Source organism: Pimephales promelas, chromosome 3 (assembly GCF_988280905.1).
Source record: "Pimephales promelas chromosome 3, fPimPro1.hap1.1, whole genome shotgun sequence".
Lineage (NCBI taxonomy): Eukaryota > Metazoa > Chordata > Actinopteri > Cypriniformes > Leuciscidae > Pimephales > Pimephales promelas.
Window position 1 is genome coordinate 5,879,520 of NC_142771.1, and position 19,911 is coordinate 5,899,430.

Sequence of the window (19,911 nt, forward strand, 5' to 3'; positions counted from 1 at the left end):
GCTTTCTTGCATGTAAAGAAAAAATACTTAAAAAAAAGTGTCTGCTGTTTTAGCAAAACTTAAAATCGGCTACGAAACTGTTGAAGATGCTTTATTAAACAAACGACTACAACAAAAACTGGTTAAAATGCTACAAGCTTTAGGCTGTTATGCCTATAGGGCCTAATGTATTATTTTCTTCACGAAGTAGGCTATCGTGGAAATTCTTTGCCTAACTCTTAAATAATAATTAAAGAACAAATGAAGATCTCGAAAGTCATAAGTATACGTATTTATTTCTTGCAAGAAAGGCAGTTCACACAGAGACAGAGTCTGACATGAGAAGGGCAAAAGTCTTTTCTCAGTTCCATACATAAACACAAATCCATTTCAAGATATAGGCTACATTTAAAAGAAAAATTTCCATTACAAGGCCTACATTAAAATGTGATTACTTTCACTGTGCAATGCATGTATAGCCTGTAGGCCGGATAGGCCCGATTTTATTTGCCTTTTAATGATTAAATGCTTGATAAATAATTTATTGGGATATGATATAGTTTTAGGCCTATGTTTGTAAAATGCAATGTCTAAATTTGAAAGATGGATAGTCTCTGTACTCTATGGTTACTCGTAGCCTATTGGGTTCTCTGAGATGAGGGAACCAGACATTGCGTTTGCTAAAGCTAATGGGGAAACGGTACCCCTCCCTCATAAACAACACGATGAGTTTTCGCTTTCTGTTAAGCATTCATATTGCAGGGCTGCCAGTGCCATCACATTTAAGTCTCTTTTAAGCACCAACTGTTTTCAAAATATTTTTGTCAAAACTTTTGATTATTGTGTCCTTGCTGAATAAAAGTATTTATTTCTTTAAAAAAATAAAAAATAAAATAAAATTCTTACCGGCCCAAAACCTTTGAACGGCAGTGTATATAAAACTGAGAACACATTTCTCAAACACTCAAAACCTTTTTTTTTTTTTTTGAAAACATAAATAGCCCAAGACAAACAAGCAAGCTATAACCGTGTGACGCTTTAAGTTATTTCTAGAATATTTTAAGCATTATAGCTAGAAAAGAAAAAAAATAGTTTCACTAAATATCTAATTTAAAGACAACTTTCCCAGACCTGGAAATCACAATTGTAACATTTGGTGATATTTCCATATCCATGGGAACCTGTACAAATACATTTAAAATCAAGAAGACAGAGAAGAAAAAAAGAAATTACTCAAAAGTCAGAAGAAATGAACTGCCTTAAACTATTATTCTGCTATCTCAGTTGTCAAATGATAAACTAATATACATATATGAAAACTCACACTGTGCAGCACAAAAAAATAATGTATTTTTCTAATGAATAATGATCTCATTGCTTTTCAAAGATTAACATGCATAGTCTCTGAAGCACATGGAGGTTTAAGTTCTGGTAAATATTGCCCTGATGATCCTGGCCATTCACTTCTCAACCTACAGTAAACTCTCCTCATCCTCCGGGCATTTTTACATCACTACATCCAGCACCTGCAAACATATCAATGTCAATGCACATTTAAATTGTTTTATATACCGTATATCATTACATTATACCCTACCCAATAATGCATATATGAGCTGATTGTGAATTGTGATTGACGTTTTTAGTTTGACTCACCTTGATCTGTTTACAGCTTCAGTTGTGAGTAAATGTCACCGCTCTCACTGTTATTGCCTAGAAGATGCCAAAAGTTCATATGTGCTTACGATACACCCAACAGTGATGTGAAATATGGCATGAACAACACATGGGTAAATTAAAGGTGATTGGGACCGTCCAAAATAAATGATGGGACAAAATAAAAACAACCTATTCAGAAAATGGAAACATGACATTAACAAATTGTTTACTGATTTTGTATCAGTAGTGCATCATATTTGTGTTTCCATCAAAGGTTTGTACAATATAGTAGCTATGACAATTTTAGGACTTTATTATGAAATCAGCTTATTTTCCTCAGTTCGTGTATTTCAGGGTCAACTTCCTGTTTGATGCATGCCACGCCCACCTACATGTCACACCAATAAGGGCATATCCAGTTTTGATTATAGGGCTCAGAAATAAAACAAGTTTTTATTTTCACCCATTAGGTGAGAAATTAAACTGTAGTTATACTGTCCCATTCGAACTAATGTCCCAATCACCCTTAACTCACCCGTACTATATACTGTTCAATCATTTTTTAAATTTATTTATTTTTTCACAGAGATGATCATTTTATTTAAAAATGAGTATGTTAAACCAAATTACCTCAAAATAAACAATTTGCATGTACTGACCTCTTTTGGATCAGGTCAGACAGAATCACTCATGATCATAAAATCATAAGAGCGGTGACTTTTGTTTCACTTTACCTTTGTTCTCTTTCTTTTTCTTCTTTTTCTTTGTAGATTTGAGTTCAATCTCAGCATATGTGATCTCAGTCGGCCCACTTACATCATCTACGAATAGAGAATGAAATAAGACACTGGTTTAATATGCTTTGAACCCTGCAAATAGAATAATAAATAAATAAATAAATGAAAAACTTAAAAAAAAAATACTTAACTCAAATGAAATACTTAAAATGACATCCTTAGTTACCTGTGCTTATTTCTTCATTAATAGCTGTATCAATAGAGTCATAAACATCTGCAGTTCCTGCAATAAATTAATACATACATTTTAATTTATTAATTATGTATTAATTAATACATACATTGTCATCTTGTGAATTCAATTCCAAAGGAAAATAAAATATTTCATGTTGGCATGCACTAGACATAATATTTAATGTGCTATTAACATTCTAAATTACAGAAAATAAATATATTTTGTTATGCAGTATTTAATAAAAACAAAACCAAATGACATCAAGTTCAATATATTTATAATGTAAACATGTAGAAGATCTAGATCTAGTTGAAATATACTTTATCGTCAAAAGTTATTCCTACGTATCTTTTTGTATATTTATGCGTATATTAATGAGTAAAGACTGACCAGGCAGTGTGTTGTATCCGGCTTCACTCTGGTTCTGCTCTGATGTCTGACTGATGTTCTGCTGTTGACTGACAGTAGAGCGAGACTCAGATCTTACACCTAGTCAAACATGAAATATTCGAGTAAATGTTTTGAGGAAAAAACAGCAACATGTCGGCCCAGATCCGGCCCACATCTGGAACATGTAGATTACACATGTGGCGAATGTGGGCCGGATCTGGGCCGACACTATATGTTGCTGGGTTTTAATCTCTCTCATGAGAATTACAAAGTGTTTAGTGACATGTATGTATTTATTTATTTACTGATTTGAAGCATTTGAACATTAAGGCTGCATTTACACTGCAGGTCTTGATGCCCAAATCGGATTTTCTGACTATATCCGATTTTTTTGACGACCTGCTTAAATCATCTTTTAAAAGTGACCCATATCCGATTTTTGAATTCACACAATACACTGCTGAAACTACCAAATGGAGACGTTCTGATGGTTCTGAACCGGGAAATTAAGCAAAACAGCACGAAATTCAATGGATGCAGATGCGAATAAAATTACCCAGTGTTTTCTTTCCACGATATTTCAATAAGTCATCAAAACATTGGTCTCGTATGGCGGAGAAAAAAAAGAGGAGAGGCTCTGGCCATGAGCACTTAAAACGATGCGTCATATCTCGTGAAATGTCTTCAAAAACGGATTTATTTCTGTTTCTTCCCTGCATTTTCGCCTGCACTCTTCACCCCAAACACTCAAAAGACATGAAACCTCCGCATTGCTCCACTGTGTGTATCCTTTCTTCCATCACGCGGCTCGCGCCTATAGACCATTTCACAAGATGTAAACAACACTGGTCCAGAAGCACTTCCTGTTACAGTTTTTTAACACTACATAAAAGCTGGGATAAAATACAACCAACAGAACATTTAAAACTGATTCAAAAAGTTAAACAAACATCTTTAAGATGTTTTCTTTACATTTGAAATAGAGAAAACAGTTACAAACTGAAACAGGAAGTGTTTCTGGACCAATGTTGTTTACATCTTGTGAAATGGTCTATAATCGCGCAGTGACGCATGACTCGCATTTACTGGGGAATATCCGATTTGTCTGCTTACATGGCACACGCAAATGAAAGTATCTGATTCATATCCGATTTATTACGACATATGAATGAGGCCTGAATCCGATCTGAGAAAATCGGAATCCATGCGTTTTTTTTTTCCTGCTTACACGTTCACGGGTCATATCCGATCTGCCACATGAGAGGAAAAAATCGGATTTGGGTCACTTGAACCATGCAGTGTAAATGAGGCCTTACATATGCAGTAACTCTGTATCAAACAACTAGTGGACAAGATGGAGGACTCACTGTTTCAATGATTTCAATATTAACTGAAATCAATATTAACAATATAAATATCTAAAACATTTACAACCAGCAAACATAACAACTTTACGAGGTGGGAGACGAGCTTAGACCAGAAAACCAGCTTAGACTGATGTAAGATGTCAGAGTGTAACATACAGTAGTTATAAACAGCCAGTGTCTACCAGTTTGTCACTGAATATTAATAAGTCAGATGATGAACCTTTGTTGTTTCTGCAGCGCCAAAGCAGGACCAAAAAGACAATGATCGAACATACAACAGTCAGTCCTGCAATCACTCCAATTATCACAGGATTGAGACCACCAGATCTTGAGGCTGGAGAAACAGATAAGTTCCCTTTCGTAGTCACTTCGAGTTACGTCAGAAGTGACGGAGATTGGGGGATTTCGCATAGAAAGCCAATCCTCTTCGAGTATTTAAACACGAGCCAATGGCATGCAATGCCTTGGGGCTGCGGAAATTTGCATAGCGTACTCTGCCCTACTCCGTGAGTATAAAAGGAGGAAGTGAACGCAACCGCAGTATGTTTTCGCTTCGGAGCCAAGAGAACCTCTTCACTCCTAAAAGCTGATTCAAGACTCTTCGAGACGAGCGTCCTCTTCAGTGTTGGTGTGACGGCGGTACCCAGCGAGTTTCTGCATTGCCTGCGATCTGTGCAGTGGTCTGCCAGACTTTGCGCTTCTCCCTGGTCGCCTCAGCGCTGAAAGAGTGAATTTCCTCCTCTCTGTAAAAGAGCTACACGCGGCACGTCTTTTTAAAGACGGTTCGCCCGTGTTCTTCTGGATGCGGTCGATTTCTGTCGTCATCTGATGGTCGCGATCGCTGCTCTGTATGCCTGGGCATTCAGCATGCAGCAGCAGCGTTCGTGGATGACTCATGTTCCTGCTATGGGGACATGACCATCTCCACACTGAGGTTAAAAAAAAATATATATAAAAAAAAAAAAAAAATCTCACTAGAGTGAGAGCCCCGGTCCCCCTTACTCGATCGGCTTCCTTCACGAAAGGGGGCCCGTCGACCGGGGACTCGGCGAATTAACGGTGACGGTGTGGCATAAAGCCCCGACGATTTCTCGGGCCACACCTCCCGCCTCAGTGTGTGAGCCAGCGAGCGTTAGTTCGATTCAGTCGGCTGCCTCTTCAGTGGTACCGGCTGCTTCGAGCAGCCCTCCAGATGATGATGTGATGTCGATCGCAGCATCACTAGGCGGGCTACAGTCCTCGGGAGATGAGGATGTGGCTGCACTGCCCCCTTCGGGAGAGCCAGCGCTGCCCGTGTCGGATCCCGAGCTGACGGCATGCTGTCTCGAGCCGCTGGGAGTATTGGGTTAGAGTGGCATCCTCCATTCTCCCCCGATCTCTCACGGAGGGATAATTGGTTTTTGGACAAAGCTGCCGCCGCGAGGCCACGGCCAACTCCATTGCCTTTTTTCCCCGAGCTGCATGCGGAGTTATCGCGCTCTTGGGGGACTCCTCTGTCCACTCGAGAGCGCGATCTCTCCCCCGCCTTTCCCCCCTCGATGGGGGGGCCGCCCGTGGGTACACTGGGATGCCCCCGCTGGAGCGCTCTGTTGCGATACAGCTGTGTCCACAGAGCGCCTCCTCCCGTGGTCCTCCTAAGCACCCATCCAAAGCCTGTAGGTTCTCGTCTGCCATGGCGGCGCGTTCCTATAGAGCGGCGGGACGGGCGGCCTCCGCTTTGCATGCGATGAGCACTGTGCAAGCACAGATGCTCAGAGATATGCTCGAGGGTGGGACTGATCCAACGGCATTCGAAGATTTGCGGTCCGCCACTGACCTTGCTCTCCAAAAGGGCAACGAAAGTGGCCGCTCGCGCCGTTGGTCAGGTGATGGCCACTAGTGTGGTCCAGGAGCGTCAACCTGGCAGACACTCGGAGCGTTGAGCGGATTCGTCTGCTCGACGCCCCTCTCTCCCAGGTTGGCCTTTTTGGCGGTGCAGTCGAGAACTCTTGCCCAGCAGTTCTCCACTGCCCAGGAGCAGACGGAGGGAATCAAACATATTCTGCCCCGACGACCAGCTGCTGCCTCCACCCAGTCGTCGGCACAGATGCCTCCCGCTGCTCGCTGCCGAGGACGCCCCCCCGCGGCTCCCCTCCCTCCCGCCCTGCCCCAGCAGCAGCCTTCATCCGGGCCACGGCGTGGAGGAGGCCGCCGGCAGGCGTCACAGCCCCCTCAGGCCGCACACCCCGCTAAACGCCAGGTAAGCGATGATCCTGATACGGGCTGCTCAGTGATGGAGTTGAGTTTTTCCCCAGGAGGCGGGAGCAGGCCCCCTCCTGCCCCCGGTGGAGGGCCGGGGGAAAATCTTTCGTTTTCAGCTCCCGCTGCTCGCCCACGGGTGGGCAGCGCCCTGAGTTGGTTAAGGAAGACTTGACATCATCACTGAGCCCACAGACTGGAATGAGTGCGCTCGACGTTCCAGTGCGTCAGCCCACACATTCCTCTCTGTCTCTGAAGGCGCGGAAGGGTGCGAGTGTCGTCCCCGGGCTACGCCAATCCCTTCCCCCTCTATCGCCAGACCCCCGGCAGAACAGACCCCCGTGGAACGCTCCTCCTTCCCTGGTCTCTTCTGTCGGGGAGCGGGCTTCGACGCATCCGAGCTGGGTAACCCCTGCACGCGTGCCAGTCGACCCGCCTCGCTGCCCCTCCGGGGGGACGTCTGTGTTCGAATGACCCCGTTGGTTCACTTCCTGGAAGCCTGGCTAGAGCTTCCCGGGGGATCCTGCTGGGTCATCAGAACGATCAGATTCGGCTATGCGATTCAGTTCGCACGGTCGCACGGTCGATGATCGGTGGCTATGCCCCGGGTTTTGAGAGCGGAGGTTGCGACCCTGCTGGCGAAGGGTGCAATCGAGACGGTCCCTCCAGCCGAGGTGAGGTCCGGGTTTTACAGCCCCTACTTCATTGTCCCCAAGGAAACCGGTGGGTTACGACCGATCCTGGGCCGGCGCATTTTGAACCGTTCTCTCCATCGACTACCGTTCAAAATGCTCACAGCCAAATGCATTCGCGAATGTGTTCGGTTTCAGGATTGGTCTGCAGCGTTTGACCTGAAGGACGCGTACTTTCATGCCTCCATTTTGCCTCAACGCAGACCGCTTCTTCGGTTTGCTTTCAAGGGCCAGGCATATCAGTACACGGTTCTCCCATTCGGGTTAGCTCTGTCCCCTCGCGTCTTCACGAAGACCGTCGAGGCAGCCCTTGTTCCCCTTCGCGAACACGGGGTTCGCATCCTGAATTTTTCTCGACGACTGGCTGATACTAGCACACTCTCGAGCTCAGGTTTGCGAACACAGAGACCTGGTGCTACGGCACCTAGCCCGTCTGGGCCTTCGGGTCAACCGGGAAAAGAGCAAACTTTGCCCCGTGCAGAGGATCTCTTTTCTCGGCATGGAGATAGACTCGGTCGCCATGTCCGCGCAGCTCACGAACGAGCGCGCGCACTCACTGCTGGCTTGCCTTCGACAGTTCGAGGGCAAGAGTGCGGTTCCACTGAAACTATTTCAGAGGCTCCTGGGGCATATGGCATCCGTGGCCGCGGCAACGCCGCTCGGTTTGCTTCATATGAGACCGCTTCAGCTGTGGCTTCGCGATCGAGTCCCGAGGTGGGCATGGCATCGCGGTTCGCTCCGAGTTCCAGTGACTCCAGCGTGCCGCCGAACCTTCTTCCCGTGGTCGAACCTCAGCTTTTTACGGACCGGCGTCCCTATTCAGCGAGTTTCCAGGCATCTCGTTGTCTCCACGGGTTGGGGTGCCATGTGCAATGGGCATGCAGCCGCCGGTTCCTGGACAGGAGCCCAGCGCCTCATGCACATCAATTGCCTCGAGCTGTTGGCAGTACGGCTCGCCCTGCGCCGCTTCCGAGCGTGCTCTAGGGCCAGCATGTGCTTGTCCGCTCAGACAACACTACGGCAGTAGCGTACATCAACCACCAGGGGGGTCTACGCTCGCGCCAGTTGTCGCAGCTCGCCCGCCACCTCTTGATATGGAGTCAGAAGCACCTGAGGTCCCTTCGTGCAGTTTACATTCCTGGAGACCGGAACTGGGCAGCCGACGAGCTGTCCCGGGCCCGTCCCATCTCCGGCGAGTGGCGACTCCATCCCCAGTCGGTCCAGCTGATTTGGGACCAGTTCGGGGAGGCACAGGTAGACCTGTTCGCCTCTCGGGACTCGTCCCACTGCGCCCAGTTTTATTCTCTGACCCGCGGCACTCTCGGCTCGGATGCGCTGGTGCACAGCTGGCCACGGGGCCTACGCAAGTATGCGTTTCCCCCAGTGAGCCTCCTTGCACGGGTGTTGTGCAAGATCAAGGAGGACGAGGAGCAGGTCTTGCTGGTAGCCCCCTATTGGCCCACCAAGACGTGGTTCTCCGAACTCATGCTCCTCGCGACAGCACCTCCTTGGCCTATTCCTCTGAGACCAGACCTACTCTCTCAGAGACGGGGCACTCTGTGGCACCCTCGTCCCGATCTTGGAGGCTGCACGTGTGGCTCCTGGACGGGACGAGGCAGGTTTGAGTTCGCTGCCACCTGCGGTGGCGGCAACCATCACTTCCGCAAGAGCGTCGTCCACGAGACACCTTTATGCGTTGAAGTGGAACCTCTTCGTCAATTGGTGTTCTTCTCGCGGAGAAGACCCCCGGAGATGTTCGATCAGTGTCGTGCTTTCCTTCCTGCAAGAAGGGTTGGAGCGCAGGCTGTCGCCCTCCACCCTTAAGGTTTACGTCGCGGCCATTGCCGCTTCTCATGAAGCAGTGGAAGGTAAGTCCTTAGGGAAGCACGACCTGGTCATCAGGTTCCTGAGGGGAGCGAGGAGGCTGCATCTGCCTCGTCCTCCCCTCGTACCCTCTTGGGACCTCTCGGTAGTTTTAAGTGCTCTGCAGAGGCATCCCTTTGAGCCTTTGCAATCGGTAGAGTTAAAGTTTCTGTCTATGAAGACAGCACTCCTGGTTGCATTGGCCTCCATCAAGAGGGTGGGGGACCCGCACGCATTCTCCATTGACGAAGCGTGCCTGGAGTTCGGGCCGGCTTACTCTCACGTGATCCTGAGACCCCGGCCTGGATATGTGCCCAAGGTTCCCACCACTCCCTTCCGGGACCAGGTGGTGAACCTGCAAGCGCTGCCCCTGGAGGAGGCAGACCCAGCCTTGGCACTGCTCTGTCCGGTACGTGCGCTCCGCACCTATGTCGACAGAACGCAGTGTTTCAGGACCTCAGACCAGCTCTTTGTCTGTCATGGAGGGAGCCAGAAGGGAAGGGCTCTCTCAAAGCAACGGCTGTCCCACTGGATAATGGATGCCATTGCTTTGTCTTACCAGCAGCAAGGCCTTCCGTGCCCCCTTGGTGTGACGGCCCATTCCACTCGGAGTGTGTAACAGACATCTGCAGAGCTGCAGGCTGGGCGACACCCAACACCTTCGCCAGATTCTATAATCTGCGAATTGAGCCGGTATCCTCTCACGTTCTCGTTTCGGCCAGTTCTGGATCCGCTCAGGTGTCTTCGCTTGCTCGCCACTCCACTCCCCGGACTGGATAAGTGCGATATTCCTCAGTTCTTCCATTGAAGTCTTGAGTCCTCCAGCACCGACGATGCGGGCACCACTGCTGTGGCTCTGGATGCTGGCTAGGTGCCTCCATGCGTACGGTTCCCCCATGGTAACCGTCTCATGTGTATTATCCACTGTAAGCCTCTCGGAGCATGTGTCTTCCCTTGGCAAGCCATCTGCCACCCCTGGAGCTGAAATTAGTAGCCACCTGCGGTTGGTGCTCCAGTGATTCCATATGTGTTCCTTGTGGCCATATGTGTTTTCGTAAGTCCTCCCTTCGGTAGGCAGCTGGTAGCATGTCCCTTCCGGGATATGTTTCCCAGTGTACCTTGGTAATCCTGTGTCAAAGTCGGATCCCCAAAAAAAAAAAAAAAAAGAGGTAAGGCTCGGGGGTTCAGACTTTCGCAGGGCACTGGAAGACAGCTTGAAGTTGGCGTGATGGCACAGACCCCCAATCTCCGTCACTTCTGACGTAACTCGAAGTGACTACGAAAGGGAACGTCTCGGTTAGTATGTAACCCTCGTTCCCTGAGTAGGGAACGGAGACCTTACGTCTCCCTGCCACTTCTGCTGTATCGCTGGGTAGATGCCGAGTTCAGTCTTGGCTCCTCAGCGAAGACATACTGCGGTTGCGTTCACTTCCTCCTTTTATACTCACGGAGTAGGGCGGAGTACGCTATGCAAATTTCCGCAGCCCCAAGGCATTGCATGCCATTGGCTCGTGTTTAAATACTCGAAGAGGATTGGCTTTCTATGCGAAATCCCCCAATCTCCGTCACTTCTGACGTAACGTCTCCGTTCCCTACTCAGGGAACGAGGGTTACATACGTAACCGAGACGTTTTATATCTACATGTAAATTGTATAGGATTATTTTTAATGGTGTTTTTTTTTATCTTACTCTCACCTCTGACTGAGATCCAGCTCTTGAGCGACTCTCCTCTCGGGTGTTTGCAGTAGTAGAAACCCTCATGTGACTTTGAGACAGTCGGGATGATCATCTCTATAGTTTGACTCTGGACGAGTGATTCATCTTTATAGAAATCAGATCTGGGGTTTGATGGGGATGTACCTTTATATAAACAGCGTAGAGTCAGATTATCTCCTTCAGTCACAGGATGAACAGGACTCTCCAGAATCACACCAGCTTCAGAAATAGAGGAAATATGCAATACATCAACACAATGGTAATATAATAAAAACAAGCAAAATTAAATAATAAAAAACTGAGCTTTTTAGTTTTCCACTTGCATTAATTATAAACTGTCAGTGAAATAAATAAATCCAGAAACACAGACTCACAGTGTACAGTGATATTAACAGGATGATATTTCTCTCCAGATTTAGACTGACACCAGTAAACTGCAGTGTATGATGTGGTGGTGGAGCTGATTGTACATGTAGATCCTGTTTGTGATCCCCTGGGAAATAATGAACAATCTTCCAGCCACCAACTGTCTCTGTATCTCCTCACAGTCCATCCATCAGAGTTACTCTGGTCCTCACAGCTCAGAGAGAGAGAGTCGGATGTGAAGTGTTGAGTTCTGCTGGGACTGATGATCAGAGACACTGGAGGAGAAACACCTGACAAGATATCATTACAGAGACAATTAGCAAATTGCCTTTATTAAAGATGAAGATATTATTTAAACTAAAGTGTGAACTCACCAGTGACCCACAGTGGTTGTGTGTTGCTGAGCCATGTTTTATAGGCTGTTTTTTCTCTCTCTGCTCTGCACATATAAACTCCTGTGTGATTTAGAGCAACAGAACTGATAGTGTATTTTCCTCCAGCTCCTCTTCTGCTGTCTGAGAGCGGCTCATAGTCAAAACTCCTGTCTGTGTTAACTGAGAATATAAAGATGATCACTAATGGAAATTATCTCTAATAATGTTTTTGATAAAACCAGTAAATGTATATGTTATCACATGGAGGACATTATAATACCTGATAAGAGAGTTACAGTGAACCAGCTGAATGTCCAGCCTGTAGAAGAGCCGTCAACCTCACAGTTCAGAGTCACTGGATCTCCTTCAGTCAACCACGTCTGAGGAGAAACACTTAACACTGCCTGGGCTTCATCTGAGATACAGACATCACTCATTAATAACATGTTAAACTTGTGTGTGTGTTTATGAAGAGATGATCAAACTCACCCGATACTGTCAGTGTGACTTTATCACTCTTTTGTGAAATGCCTGATCCGTCAGTCTCTATTATATTACAGGAGTATTTCCCTGCGTCAGACTCAGTGACAGACCTGATAGTGTGTTCCTGTAGTTTACTGGAATCTATGAATGAACCTCCTTTATACCAGTTGTACATCCAGCTAGAGACTCCTTTAGCATCAATGTCACATCTGAGAGTGACCGTCTCTCCTCTGAACACATGTTGATCAGGTTTAATGGTCACTCTGGGTTTTGGTCTTTCTGCACAACAACAACAAACAAAGAAAATAATGTGATGATTAATTTAATTAAGTAGATTAATAAAAAGTGCCCTTTTTTCTCTCTGGGAACAGTTTCTTAATTGACCAACATTGTAAATGTGTTTATCAAGTATAACATGATCCTGGATAAACATCTTTATTGATCCAGAACAACATTCAAATCAACCAATCAGATTTGAGGGACAAGTTTACAGTTTATTATATGTTCAGTTTACACAGTTTAGTGTTTCTACATCAGTGTTATTCACCATATCTTCTCTTTTTGGTATTGGAGATAACTTATGGTTAGGGTTAAAGGGTCACTTCACCCATTTGCATTAAGCTCTGTATCTTTAGAAACAGTCATATTTTTGAATGGTCATGGTTTATTCCCTTATTTTCCCCTGAGATGGGAGAAATAAGGATTTAAGTGTTTTACTTCCTGCTTATCATGACGTAAAAATCGTCATTTTGTGTCATAATAAGCAGGAAGTCATATTTAATTGAAATGTGTAGAGACTACAAACATTAGCTCATTATTATTCAAGGAGGTGGGACCCACTCACGCTACAGGCCAATTACAGATCAGTGGGTGGGACTTCACTTGCAGAAACTGAAATCAATATGTCAGCCATCTTGTTTGGAAGCTAAGCTAACAAGCGCTGTGGAGATAGGAAGTATGACAATGACAGAAGAAACTAAACATGATATGGAAGAAGAGGATTTTGAAAGTCTGCTGCTTGAATCTGATGTTCGTGGCTATCTTTACGAGTCGCAGTATAGTGAAGAGCAATTCTCACTTCTCAGTGTTAATTTAACACTGGGGAATTTGCTGTGTGCCTGTCGCGGTCAAGGAGCCCGGACAGGCTCGAGCTGAGGTGGACTGCTGTGCATGTGCTCTCGCTTTGAGCTACGGACACAGATAGAGTCCGTCTGCTGCAGAGAATTTCAACTTAAAAAGAATTTCAGAATAAAAAAATCAGGCATGTTTCTCTCTCGATCTGCCGTCGTCGTTCCCCATTTTATGGTTTTGCTCCTCCGTGAGAGTCGGGAGACCGGCGCGCCTCACAGGTGTCTTTCATTATCACTCACGCCACCGTCCTCTTACGTCCCTCGCCCTCGATCGTCCTGCTCGCCACAGCCAACTAACTAGAAATTTTGTGTGAAGTGAATTTCAAACTCGGGTGACAGCTAACGTTAGCCTTGTAGATGGAAGAGTGATTTCTCTGATGTGCGCGCAGTTCTGGATTAGTGGGTGTGGCTTGCGGAGCTGTGCAATGTGGTGCATCGTGGGAGTTGGTTTCTTACATACAAATGCGCCCCTTGGTTATTTTCTGTCTTTTCTCGGTCAAAAGGGCACCAAATTAAAAAAATGTTTTACATTTTGACTACATATATGATCCACTTTCAATAAAGATTAATGTTGAAATGGGTGAAATGCTCCTTTAAGGGTCTTATGAAATTATTGTTAGCAATTTCTCAGGGCAGGTCATAAAGTGACATAAAGTGAGAGTAAATACTCACCATATATTGTCACTGTTACTGGTTCACTGTAATCTGTGTAACGTCCTCCTCTTCGTGCTCTGCATCTGTACTGTCCTCCATCAGAGATTTGCACAGGATCGATTGCTTTAGTTGCAGCATCAGTAGTTTCAGCATTTGAGTCTTTACTCCAGAGAAACTCCCATCCACCCAGTGTCTGATCCAGCGAACATGTCAGAAAAACTTTGTCTCCAGTGATCAATGAACTCTGTGTCTTAACAGTCAGAGTCGGTTTGGGAAAATCTGTCAATATAAAGTCAGTGGGAACATGAGATGTGAAGTTTTTCAGCAGATCTCATTCTCTCACTGCACAGCAAAATCCCCAGTGTTAACTTAAGTCAAGTCTCATTCTCTCACTGGTAAATCATTAGTGTATTTTGATTTCACAGACAATATAATATAGTAACTGGCAACAACAGGAGCAAACAAGGTAAACATTCATTCAGTGCAATGCAAAGAGTTAAAGGACAACAAAGATGCAAAGACCAGCCTATGTTCAAACACACCCTGAGCTCAACACAGGAACCAACATCCAATCAGAGAGACAAATCCGTATCAGCAAAGTGTTGCAAATTGTTGTTGTAGTTCAAATTACTTTGTTTTTATTCAGTATGTTCAGTGTTTAAGGTGTCTGTAGAGTTGCTAATTTTCAAGACAAAGCAAATGTCAAAAGATACTCTATGATTCTATATTATTCATAACAAATGTTGGGCGTGTAATATTAATATTAGTTGTATTACAGAAATTGTCATTTTTGTGACTGAATATTTTGGGTTTTTAATTTTATTTTTGTCACACCTCAGAACTGTTTGTGTGGTGTTACTAGTCACAAGACATGAATCATTTATATAACTTGTTTAAAAAGCTGTGTTTACAATCATGACACTGATAGGACTGGATTCATGAAAATCTTCTTAAGAAAGAAGTTAAGGCAGATCTAATGATGAATTAGTTCATAAGAATGTTCCTTTGTGGATTTAAGATAGGTTGGAAGTTGATGATTTTTAAGATAATTCTTTTCAGGAATATGAATGTTTCTAAAATGTTTAAAGAACAATATCTCAAGAATAAACAATAAAAACAGTATTTGGGAATACAAAATATTATTATCTTTTTTTCTTAAGTTAGAAAATAAGAAAATGGCATTTAAGAAGAATTTAATTCTTACGAATGATTCATGAATCCCGCCCCTGGTTTGTAACAGAATTACACATTTGTACGGTGGCCGAGAGAGCTCAACGCGCTGCAACTGAAGCGAACACATGCAAATAAAAATAATAATAATAATAAAAAAAACACACTTGTGCTCCAAATACAGAAAACATGCTGCAAAAGTTCACAACACAACCAAATACAGAAACGCGATGCAGAAAATCACAACACAAACAAATACAGAAACACGCTGAAAATAACAATATTTCCAGGGGGAACCAAACAAGTGACGAACTGGGCTGGGGCGGGCTCATTGCTCGTGAGCTTCCCTACGCCCTACTCCCTTCGAAGGGCGTACGGCAGAGCCCTTAAAGGGGGGGTTGACTGCAATTTCACTTTTTTCATTGTAAATAGTGTGTAATGTTGCTGTTGGTGCATGAACAGTATCTGCAAAGTTGCAGCGCTGAAAGTTCAATGTAAGCAGAGATATCGACTTTTAAAAATCAGGAAGTTTAATTGCCTACAAGAACGACTCGATTGGGACTACAGCTGGGTTATGATACGTCACTAACATACACATTTGCATCAACCCCTCCCTCAGAATAAGCAGAAAATGGCATGACCATATTTCAGCAGCTCCAGCTCGTCGAGTGTTGTGTTCACGCAGCTGTCAGGTCTTCTGTATTCCAACTTCTCACAGACGCTGTACTTCCTCAACAATGGATACAATTTATGTTTCTGAAAATGACTATGGTAATCTAGCTCTCTGTGCTGCGCATTTAACGGAAGACAGCTTCCAGAATCTCCTCGAATTCAACACCGGATTTAAAAAGAAAAACGTGAAGCAGTTTCAACTTTAAAACAAGAGGCAGCAGTTGTTGGGCCACAACCTGTAAGTAGGCTAAGACTTCATCATTTTAAATGTATTTTCATGAATATTTCCAGACGTAGCCTTGTGTTTTATTTTTTTCAAATGCCAGCGCTGGCTTTATAGCCACTACAGGCTACTAGTAATGCTATTGTGTCTACGACAAACGCGTACAAACATTATGGACCTGAATTTTCTAAGTACTAATGTTTTAAACGTATTTTTCATGTATATATGCTTTATGACGTTATTTTCGATTTGATCAAGAACATAAACTAATGCCAACGCTGTTTGTGTTTAACATTAGTAGCCAGTCAGTTGCTATTGTTGCCAATCAGATGCTATTGTGTAAAACAAACGTGTATAAAGTTAAAAAATGTAGCAAATTATAATTCAGAAACGTTTATTAAGAGCCGTGTGTGGTGAGGTTCTGCTTGACTCTCTTCATCGCGGCTTTCTCGGTCTGATTCTGCCTGAAACTGATACTGCAGTTCGACACATATTTACATCTGGACCGGAGCTCATGACATGCACGTTTCGCCCGTAAAGGTAATGGGCGTTAACCTTCCGGACAACGTGAGCGACAGTTTAGCCAATCACAACACACCGGCCCAAACTAACCAATCTGAGCCCACTGCGTGTTTCTGAGGGAGTGGTTTCATAGAATCAGGAAGTCAACCGCTCGTTCAGGAGACAGAGGAGAGCGCGGCTGACAATAAAGGTGAAGTTTATGAAAAATAAGACTTTTAAAAAAAGAAAAACCACGAATACATGTTATATTGCACCCCATAAACACAATCATGCAAAGAAAAAAAGCAGTCAAACCCCCCCCCCCCCCCCCTTAAAGTGGGCTTTTGGAGTGAGTGAGGTCCACACTAGTGCCCTGCTCCCGTCGTCTATCCACCTGAGCCCATCACCTGCCCGCAAGCGCACACATCCTGATCCGCCTTGGAGGCTTCCTGCCCGTTAGGACTCGGCCTAGTCAGCCTTCAGGATGCCCACCCTCCCACCCTTTTGGATGTTATATGGTGCGAGGACATGCCTTTGGGGAGGGGGAGGGTACTGTCACGTTTCTGTGTTTGAGTTCTGTTTTGTGATCTTGTTTACCCGTCTTTTGTGATTTTGGTATTTGTTTGTGTTTCCCGCTCTGTTTAAGTGGCAAGTCCCTTCACCTGTGTTCTGTTAATCATCCCAATAGTTTGTTCATTTAAGCCCTGTGTTTTCCCTCAGTGTTTGTGGATTGTCGTCGATGAATGGTTGTGTTTATGAGTTCCTGCATTTTCTTGTAACCTGAGTTTGTGAATAAACTAGCAACATTGACATTCTGTTCCCTCGTCTTCAGCAACCAGCACAACTGTGACAGTATGTTTTGCAAAAATAAATAAAATAGAATTTCAACGTCCCGGGTTCGTAACTTTTTCTGGTTCCCTCAGAAATATTTCCATTGTGGTCTGTGTTATTTGCAGTGTGTTTCTGTATTTGTTAGAGTATTTGGAGCTCAAGTGTGTTGTGAAACTGATGAAGATGTTTTCTTGATCTGTGGTTGTTTTTATTTGCATGTGTTTTCTTCATGTTGCAGCGCGTTGAGCTCTCTCGGCCACCGTATATTTGTGATTTAATGTATAAATCAAATTCACTCACCTTCAGTGTGTCCAGAGTGGATGATTGAAATCAGCACTAAAATGCAAAGTAAAAAAAAAAACTCATGAAAGATTAGGTATTTTTAAATGTTTTAACAGATGATCATTAAACTCATCTGTTGGTTATCCTGAAGTTTCTGTGGGAGTTCTTCCCATGAGTCAAACGGCTGTTTCTCTTAGTGGTCCCTGTGATGTCTTTTATAAGGTATAAGGGTCTGTCCCACAGACAGAAATTTGGGTTCAGATTCTCTGAAGACATGCTAACGTCATCGCGGAAGAATGTACTACACTACCTTCAGTAAATTATTCTCCCTACAAGAACTCTGGTCAAGCTTATTATTCAACATGACATCATGACTTTTGAGTAAACATATACGCCACTTTCGAGTCAGGTGGCGTGTTATCTCTACGCATTTTGAGCTATCCGCGTGTATGCGTATATGTCTACGCCATTAACGTCCGCATCATTCCGCGTGTCTGTACACGCAGTCAAATCTCCAGTCTTAAATGCCATTAACTCCAGTGACGGTTAAGTTTAGGGATGGGGTTGAGGTAAGTCATATCTTTTTTTACCTAGGATGGTAAGGGAACAGTCATAAATGCCATTAACCCCAGTGACGGTTAGGTTTAGGGACGGGGTTGAGGTTGAGGTAAGTCATATATTTATATAACGTTAAGTCAACGGCGTTCATAAACACGCTGAAAGGCGATTATGCGTGTTGATAGCATGCCAAAAATGGAAATACGAATTGGTGTGTCATACACACGCTACTTCATGAGATCAGTCTGTATTATTATATGCATTAGAAAAATCAAATACATTGGTAAGCCATCAAAGCTACAGCTCAGACAAACACATGAAAATCGGACAGTTTTTGAGCGTATCAACCTTGTGTTATACGTCGTTAACCCTTTAAACACATGCCTCAGGTCTTTGGTGACACAAGACTTCACTCACTACTTTCCTCATAAAGTTAGTGAAAGCCTTGTAACTTAGCCTTGCTACAACCCCTTTGCGGGTGTGCTCAAGAGCTTGTGTTCCTACGTCACCTTTGAGGGAATATTGTCAGGAGCTTCTCAAGAACAGAGGCCTGAACAGGATGACTCTTGAAGAGAGGAGGTCTAGCTACGTTCTCCATTTACACCAGCATCCAAGGAGGCTCACGGAGCGCCTAACAACATGGACCTGCTGTCTCTGTTAGCGGATGTTATTTAGCCTGTGGAGCTCCAGAACGCTGAGCACACTTCAGGGATAACACGTCATCATCAGCATCTCGCTCTCACCAGTCGCCAACAGATGAGAGATACTCGACGAGAGCGAAGTTTCTTCAATGGAAAGTGCTCACAATACACACATACATGATGTGTGTATGTGTGTGTGGGTGAGGAGGGTGCACCTCAATAACTGAACATGCATGATCCTCACCCAGGCACATAACGGACATATCTTGTGTGTCATTAGATGTCAGGAAATGCTGACGCGGATGAACAAACTTACTTCTGTAAAAACCTTCGTCTGAAAACTCAGAGAAATTCTACTGAAATCTACTGAAGACTAACTAGTGCACATCTACTTAATGCATCATGGACAGCAAACAGAACAACAGAAATGTGTACAAACCAACAAATGAGTCCAAAACAAACCAACAGAAATGGTTCAGCAAACACCATTACAAAGCAAAACACTGAGTGACTGAACAAACAGAGTAACCCAAACACAACACAGTGCATTTCTCTTTCACAAACAGCACTATCTGCTCACTTCCTCTCTCAAGCTCGTCTTTCACTCAGAGATCATGGACTAGAGCTGGATTTGAAACTGAGATCAGCATGAAAAGAAAAAAATCCAAGAACATTAAATCACTTGAAACTGTTCAAACCCATTCATAATATAACAGCATTGACCATCTTCTGAAACACACCAAGGAAATAATACTCACAGAGCACAAGAGGAAGTTGACTGAGCTCCATACTGACCAATAATGACAGACGGTTAAAGACACAGACTGGGTTAAAGCCTCGAGACTTCCTGATACACAGTCAGATCTACAACATGACTGATTAAAGACACACAAATGCACCTCATGTGTTACAAAAAAAAAAAAAGTTTGATAAAGTTGATAATCTTATAAGACGTTTTCAAAAATATCCGGCAAGTTTCCTACTGAAATGTTGTCAGGATTCATTCAGTGCCAAACTAAACTTTTCCAGTGTGTGAATGAATATTTGTGTGTGTTTAATGAAAAATAAACAATACGGATCTTTATTGTAATAATAGTATTAGCCTGTATAACTTTATAAGAAGCGGAAGTCACTAAACTCCACAGAGCT

General features: G+C 44.3%; 1 protein-coding gene across 2 annotated transcripts; it reads right to left on the reverse strand.

The window, feature by feature from the left end:
• Positions 1-258: 258 nt before the first annotated feature.
• Positions 259-19,660, reverse strand: LOC120464197 (leukocyte immunoglobulin-like receptor subfamily A member 3). 2 transcript variants are annotated; one of them, XM_089129058.1, is made up of 14 exons: positions 19,521-19,660; positions 17,582-17,617; positions 13,903-14,163; positions 12,107-12,379; positions 11,898-12,032; positions 11,618-11,788; positions 11,252-11,533; positions 10,857-11,096; positions 4,588-4,701; positions 3,001-3,099; positions 2,602-2,658; positions 2,373-2,459; positions 1,636-1,692; positions 259-1,505 (listed from the first exon to the last, which is right to left on the reverse strand). In XM_089129058.1, exons 1-13 carry the CDS (start codon positions 19,549-19,551, stop codon positions 1,646-1,648), a joined length of 1,833 nt encoding a protein of 610 aa, XP_088985184.1. In that variant the 5' UTR covers positions 19,552-19,660; the 3' UTR covers positions 259-1,505; positions 1,636-1,645. The 2 variants fall into 2 exon arrangements, with proteins under 2 accessions (XP_088985184.1, XP_088985185.1); XM_089129059.1 differs by lacking the exon at positions 2,602-2,658.
• Positions 19,661-19,911: the final 251 nt, after the last annotated feature.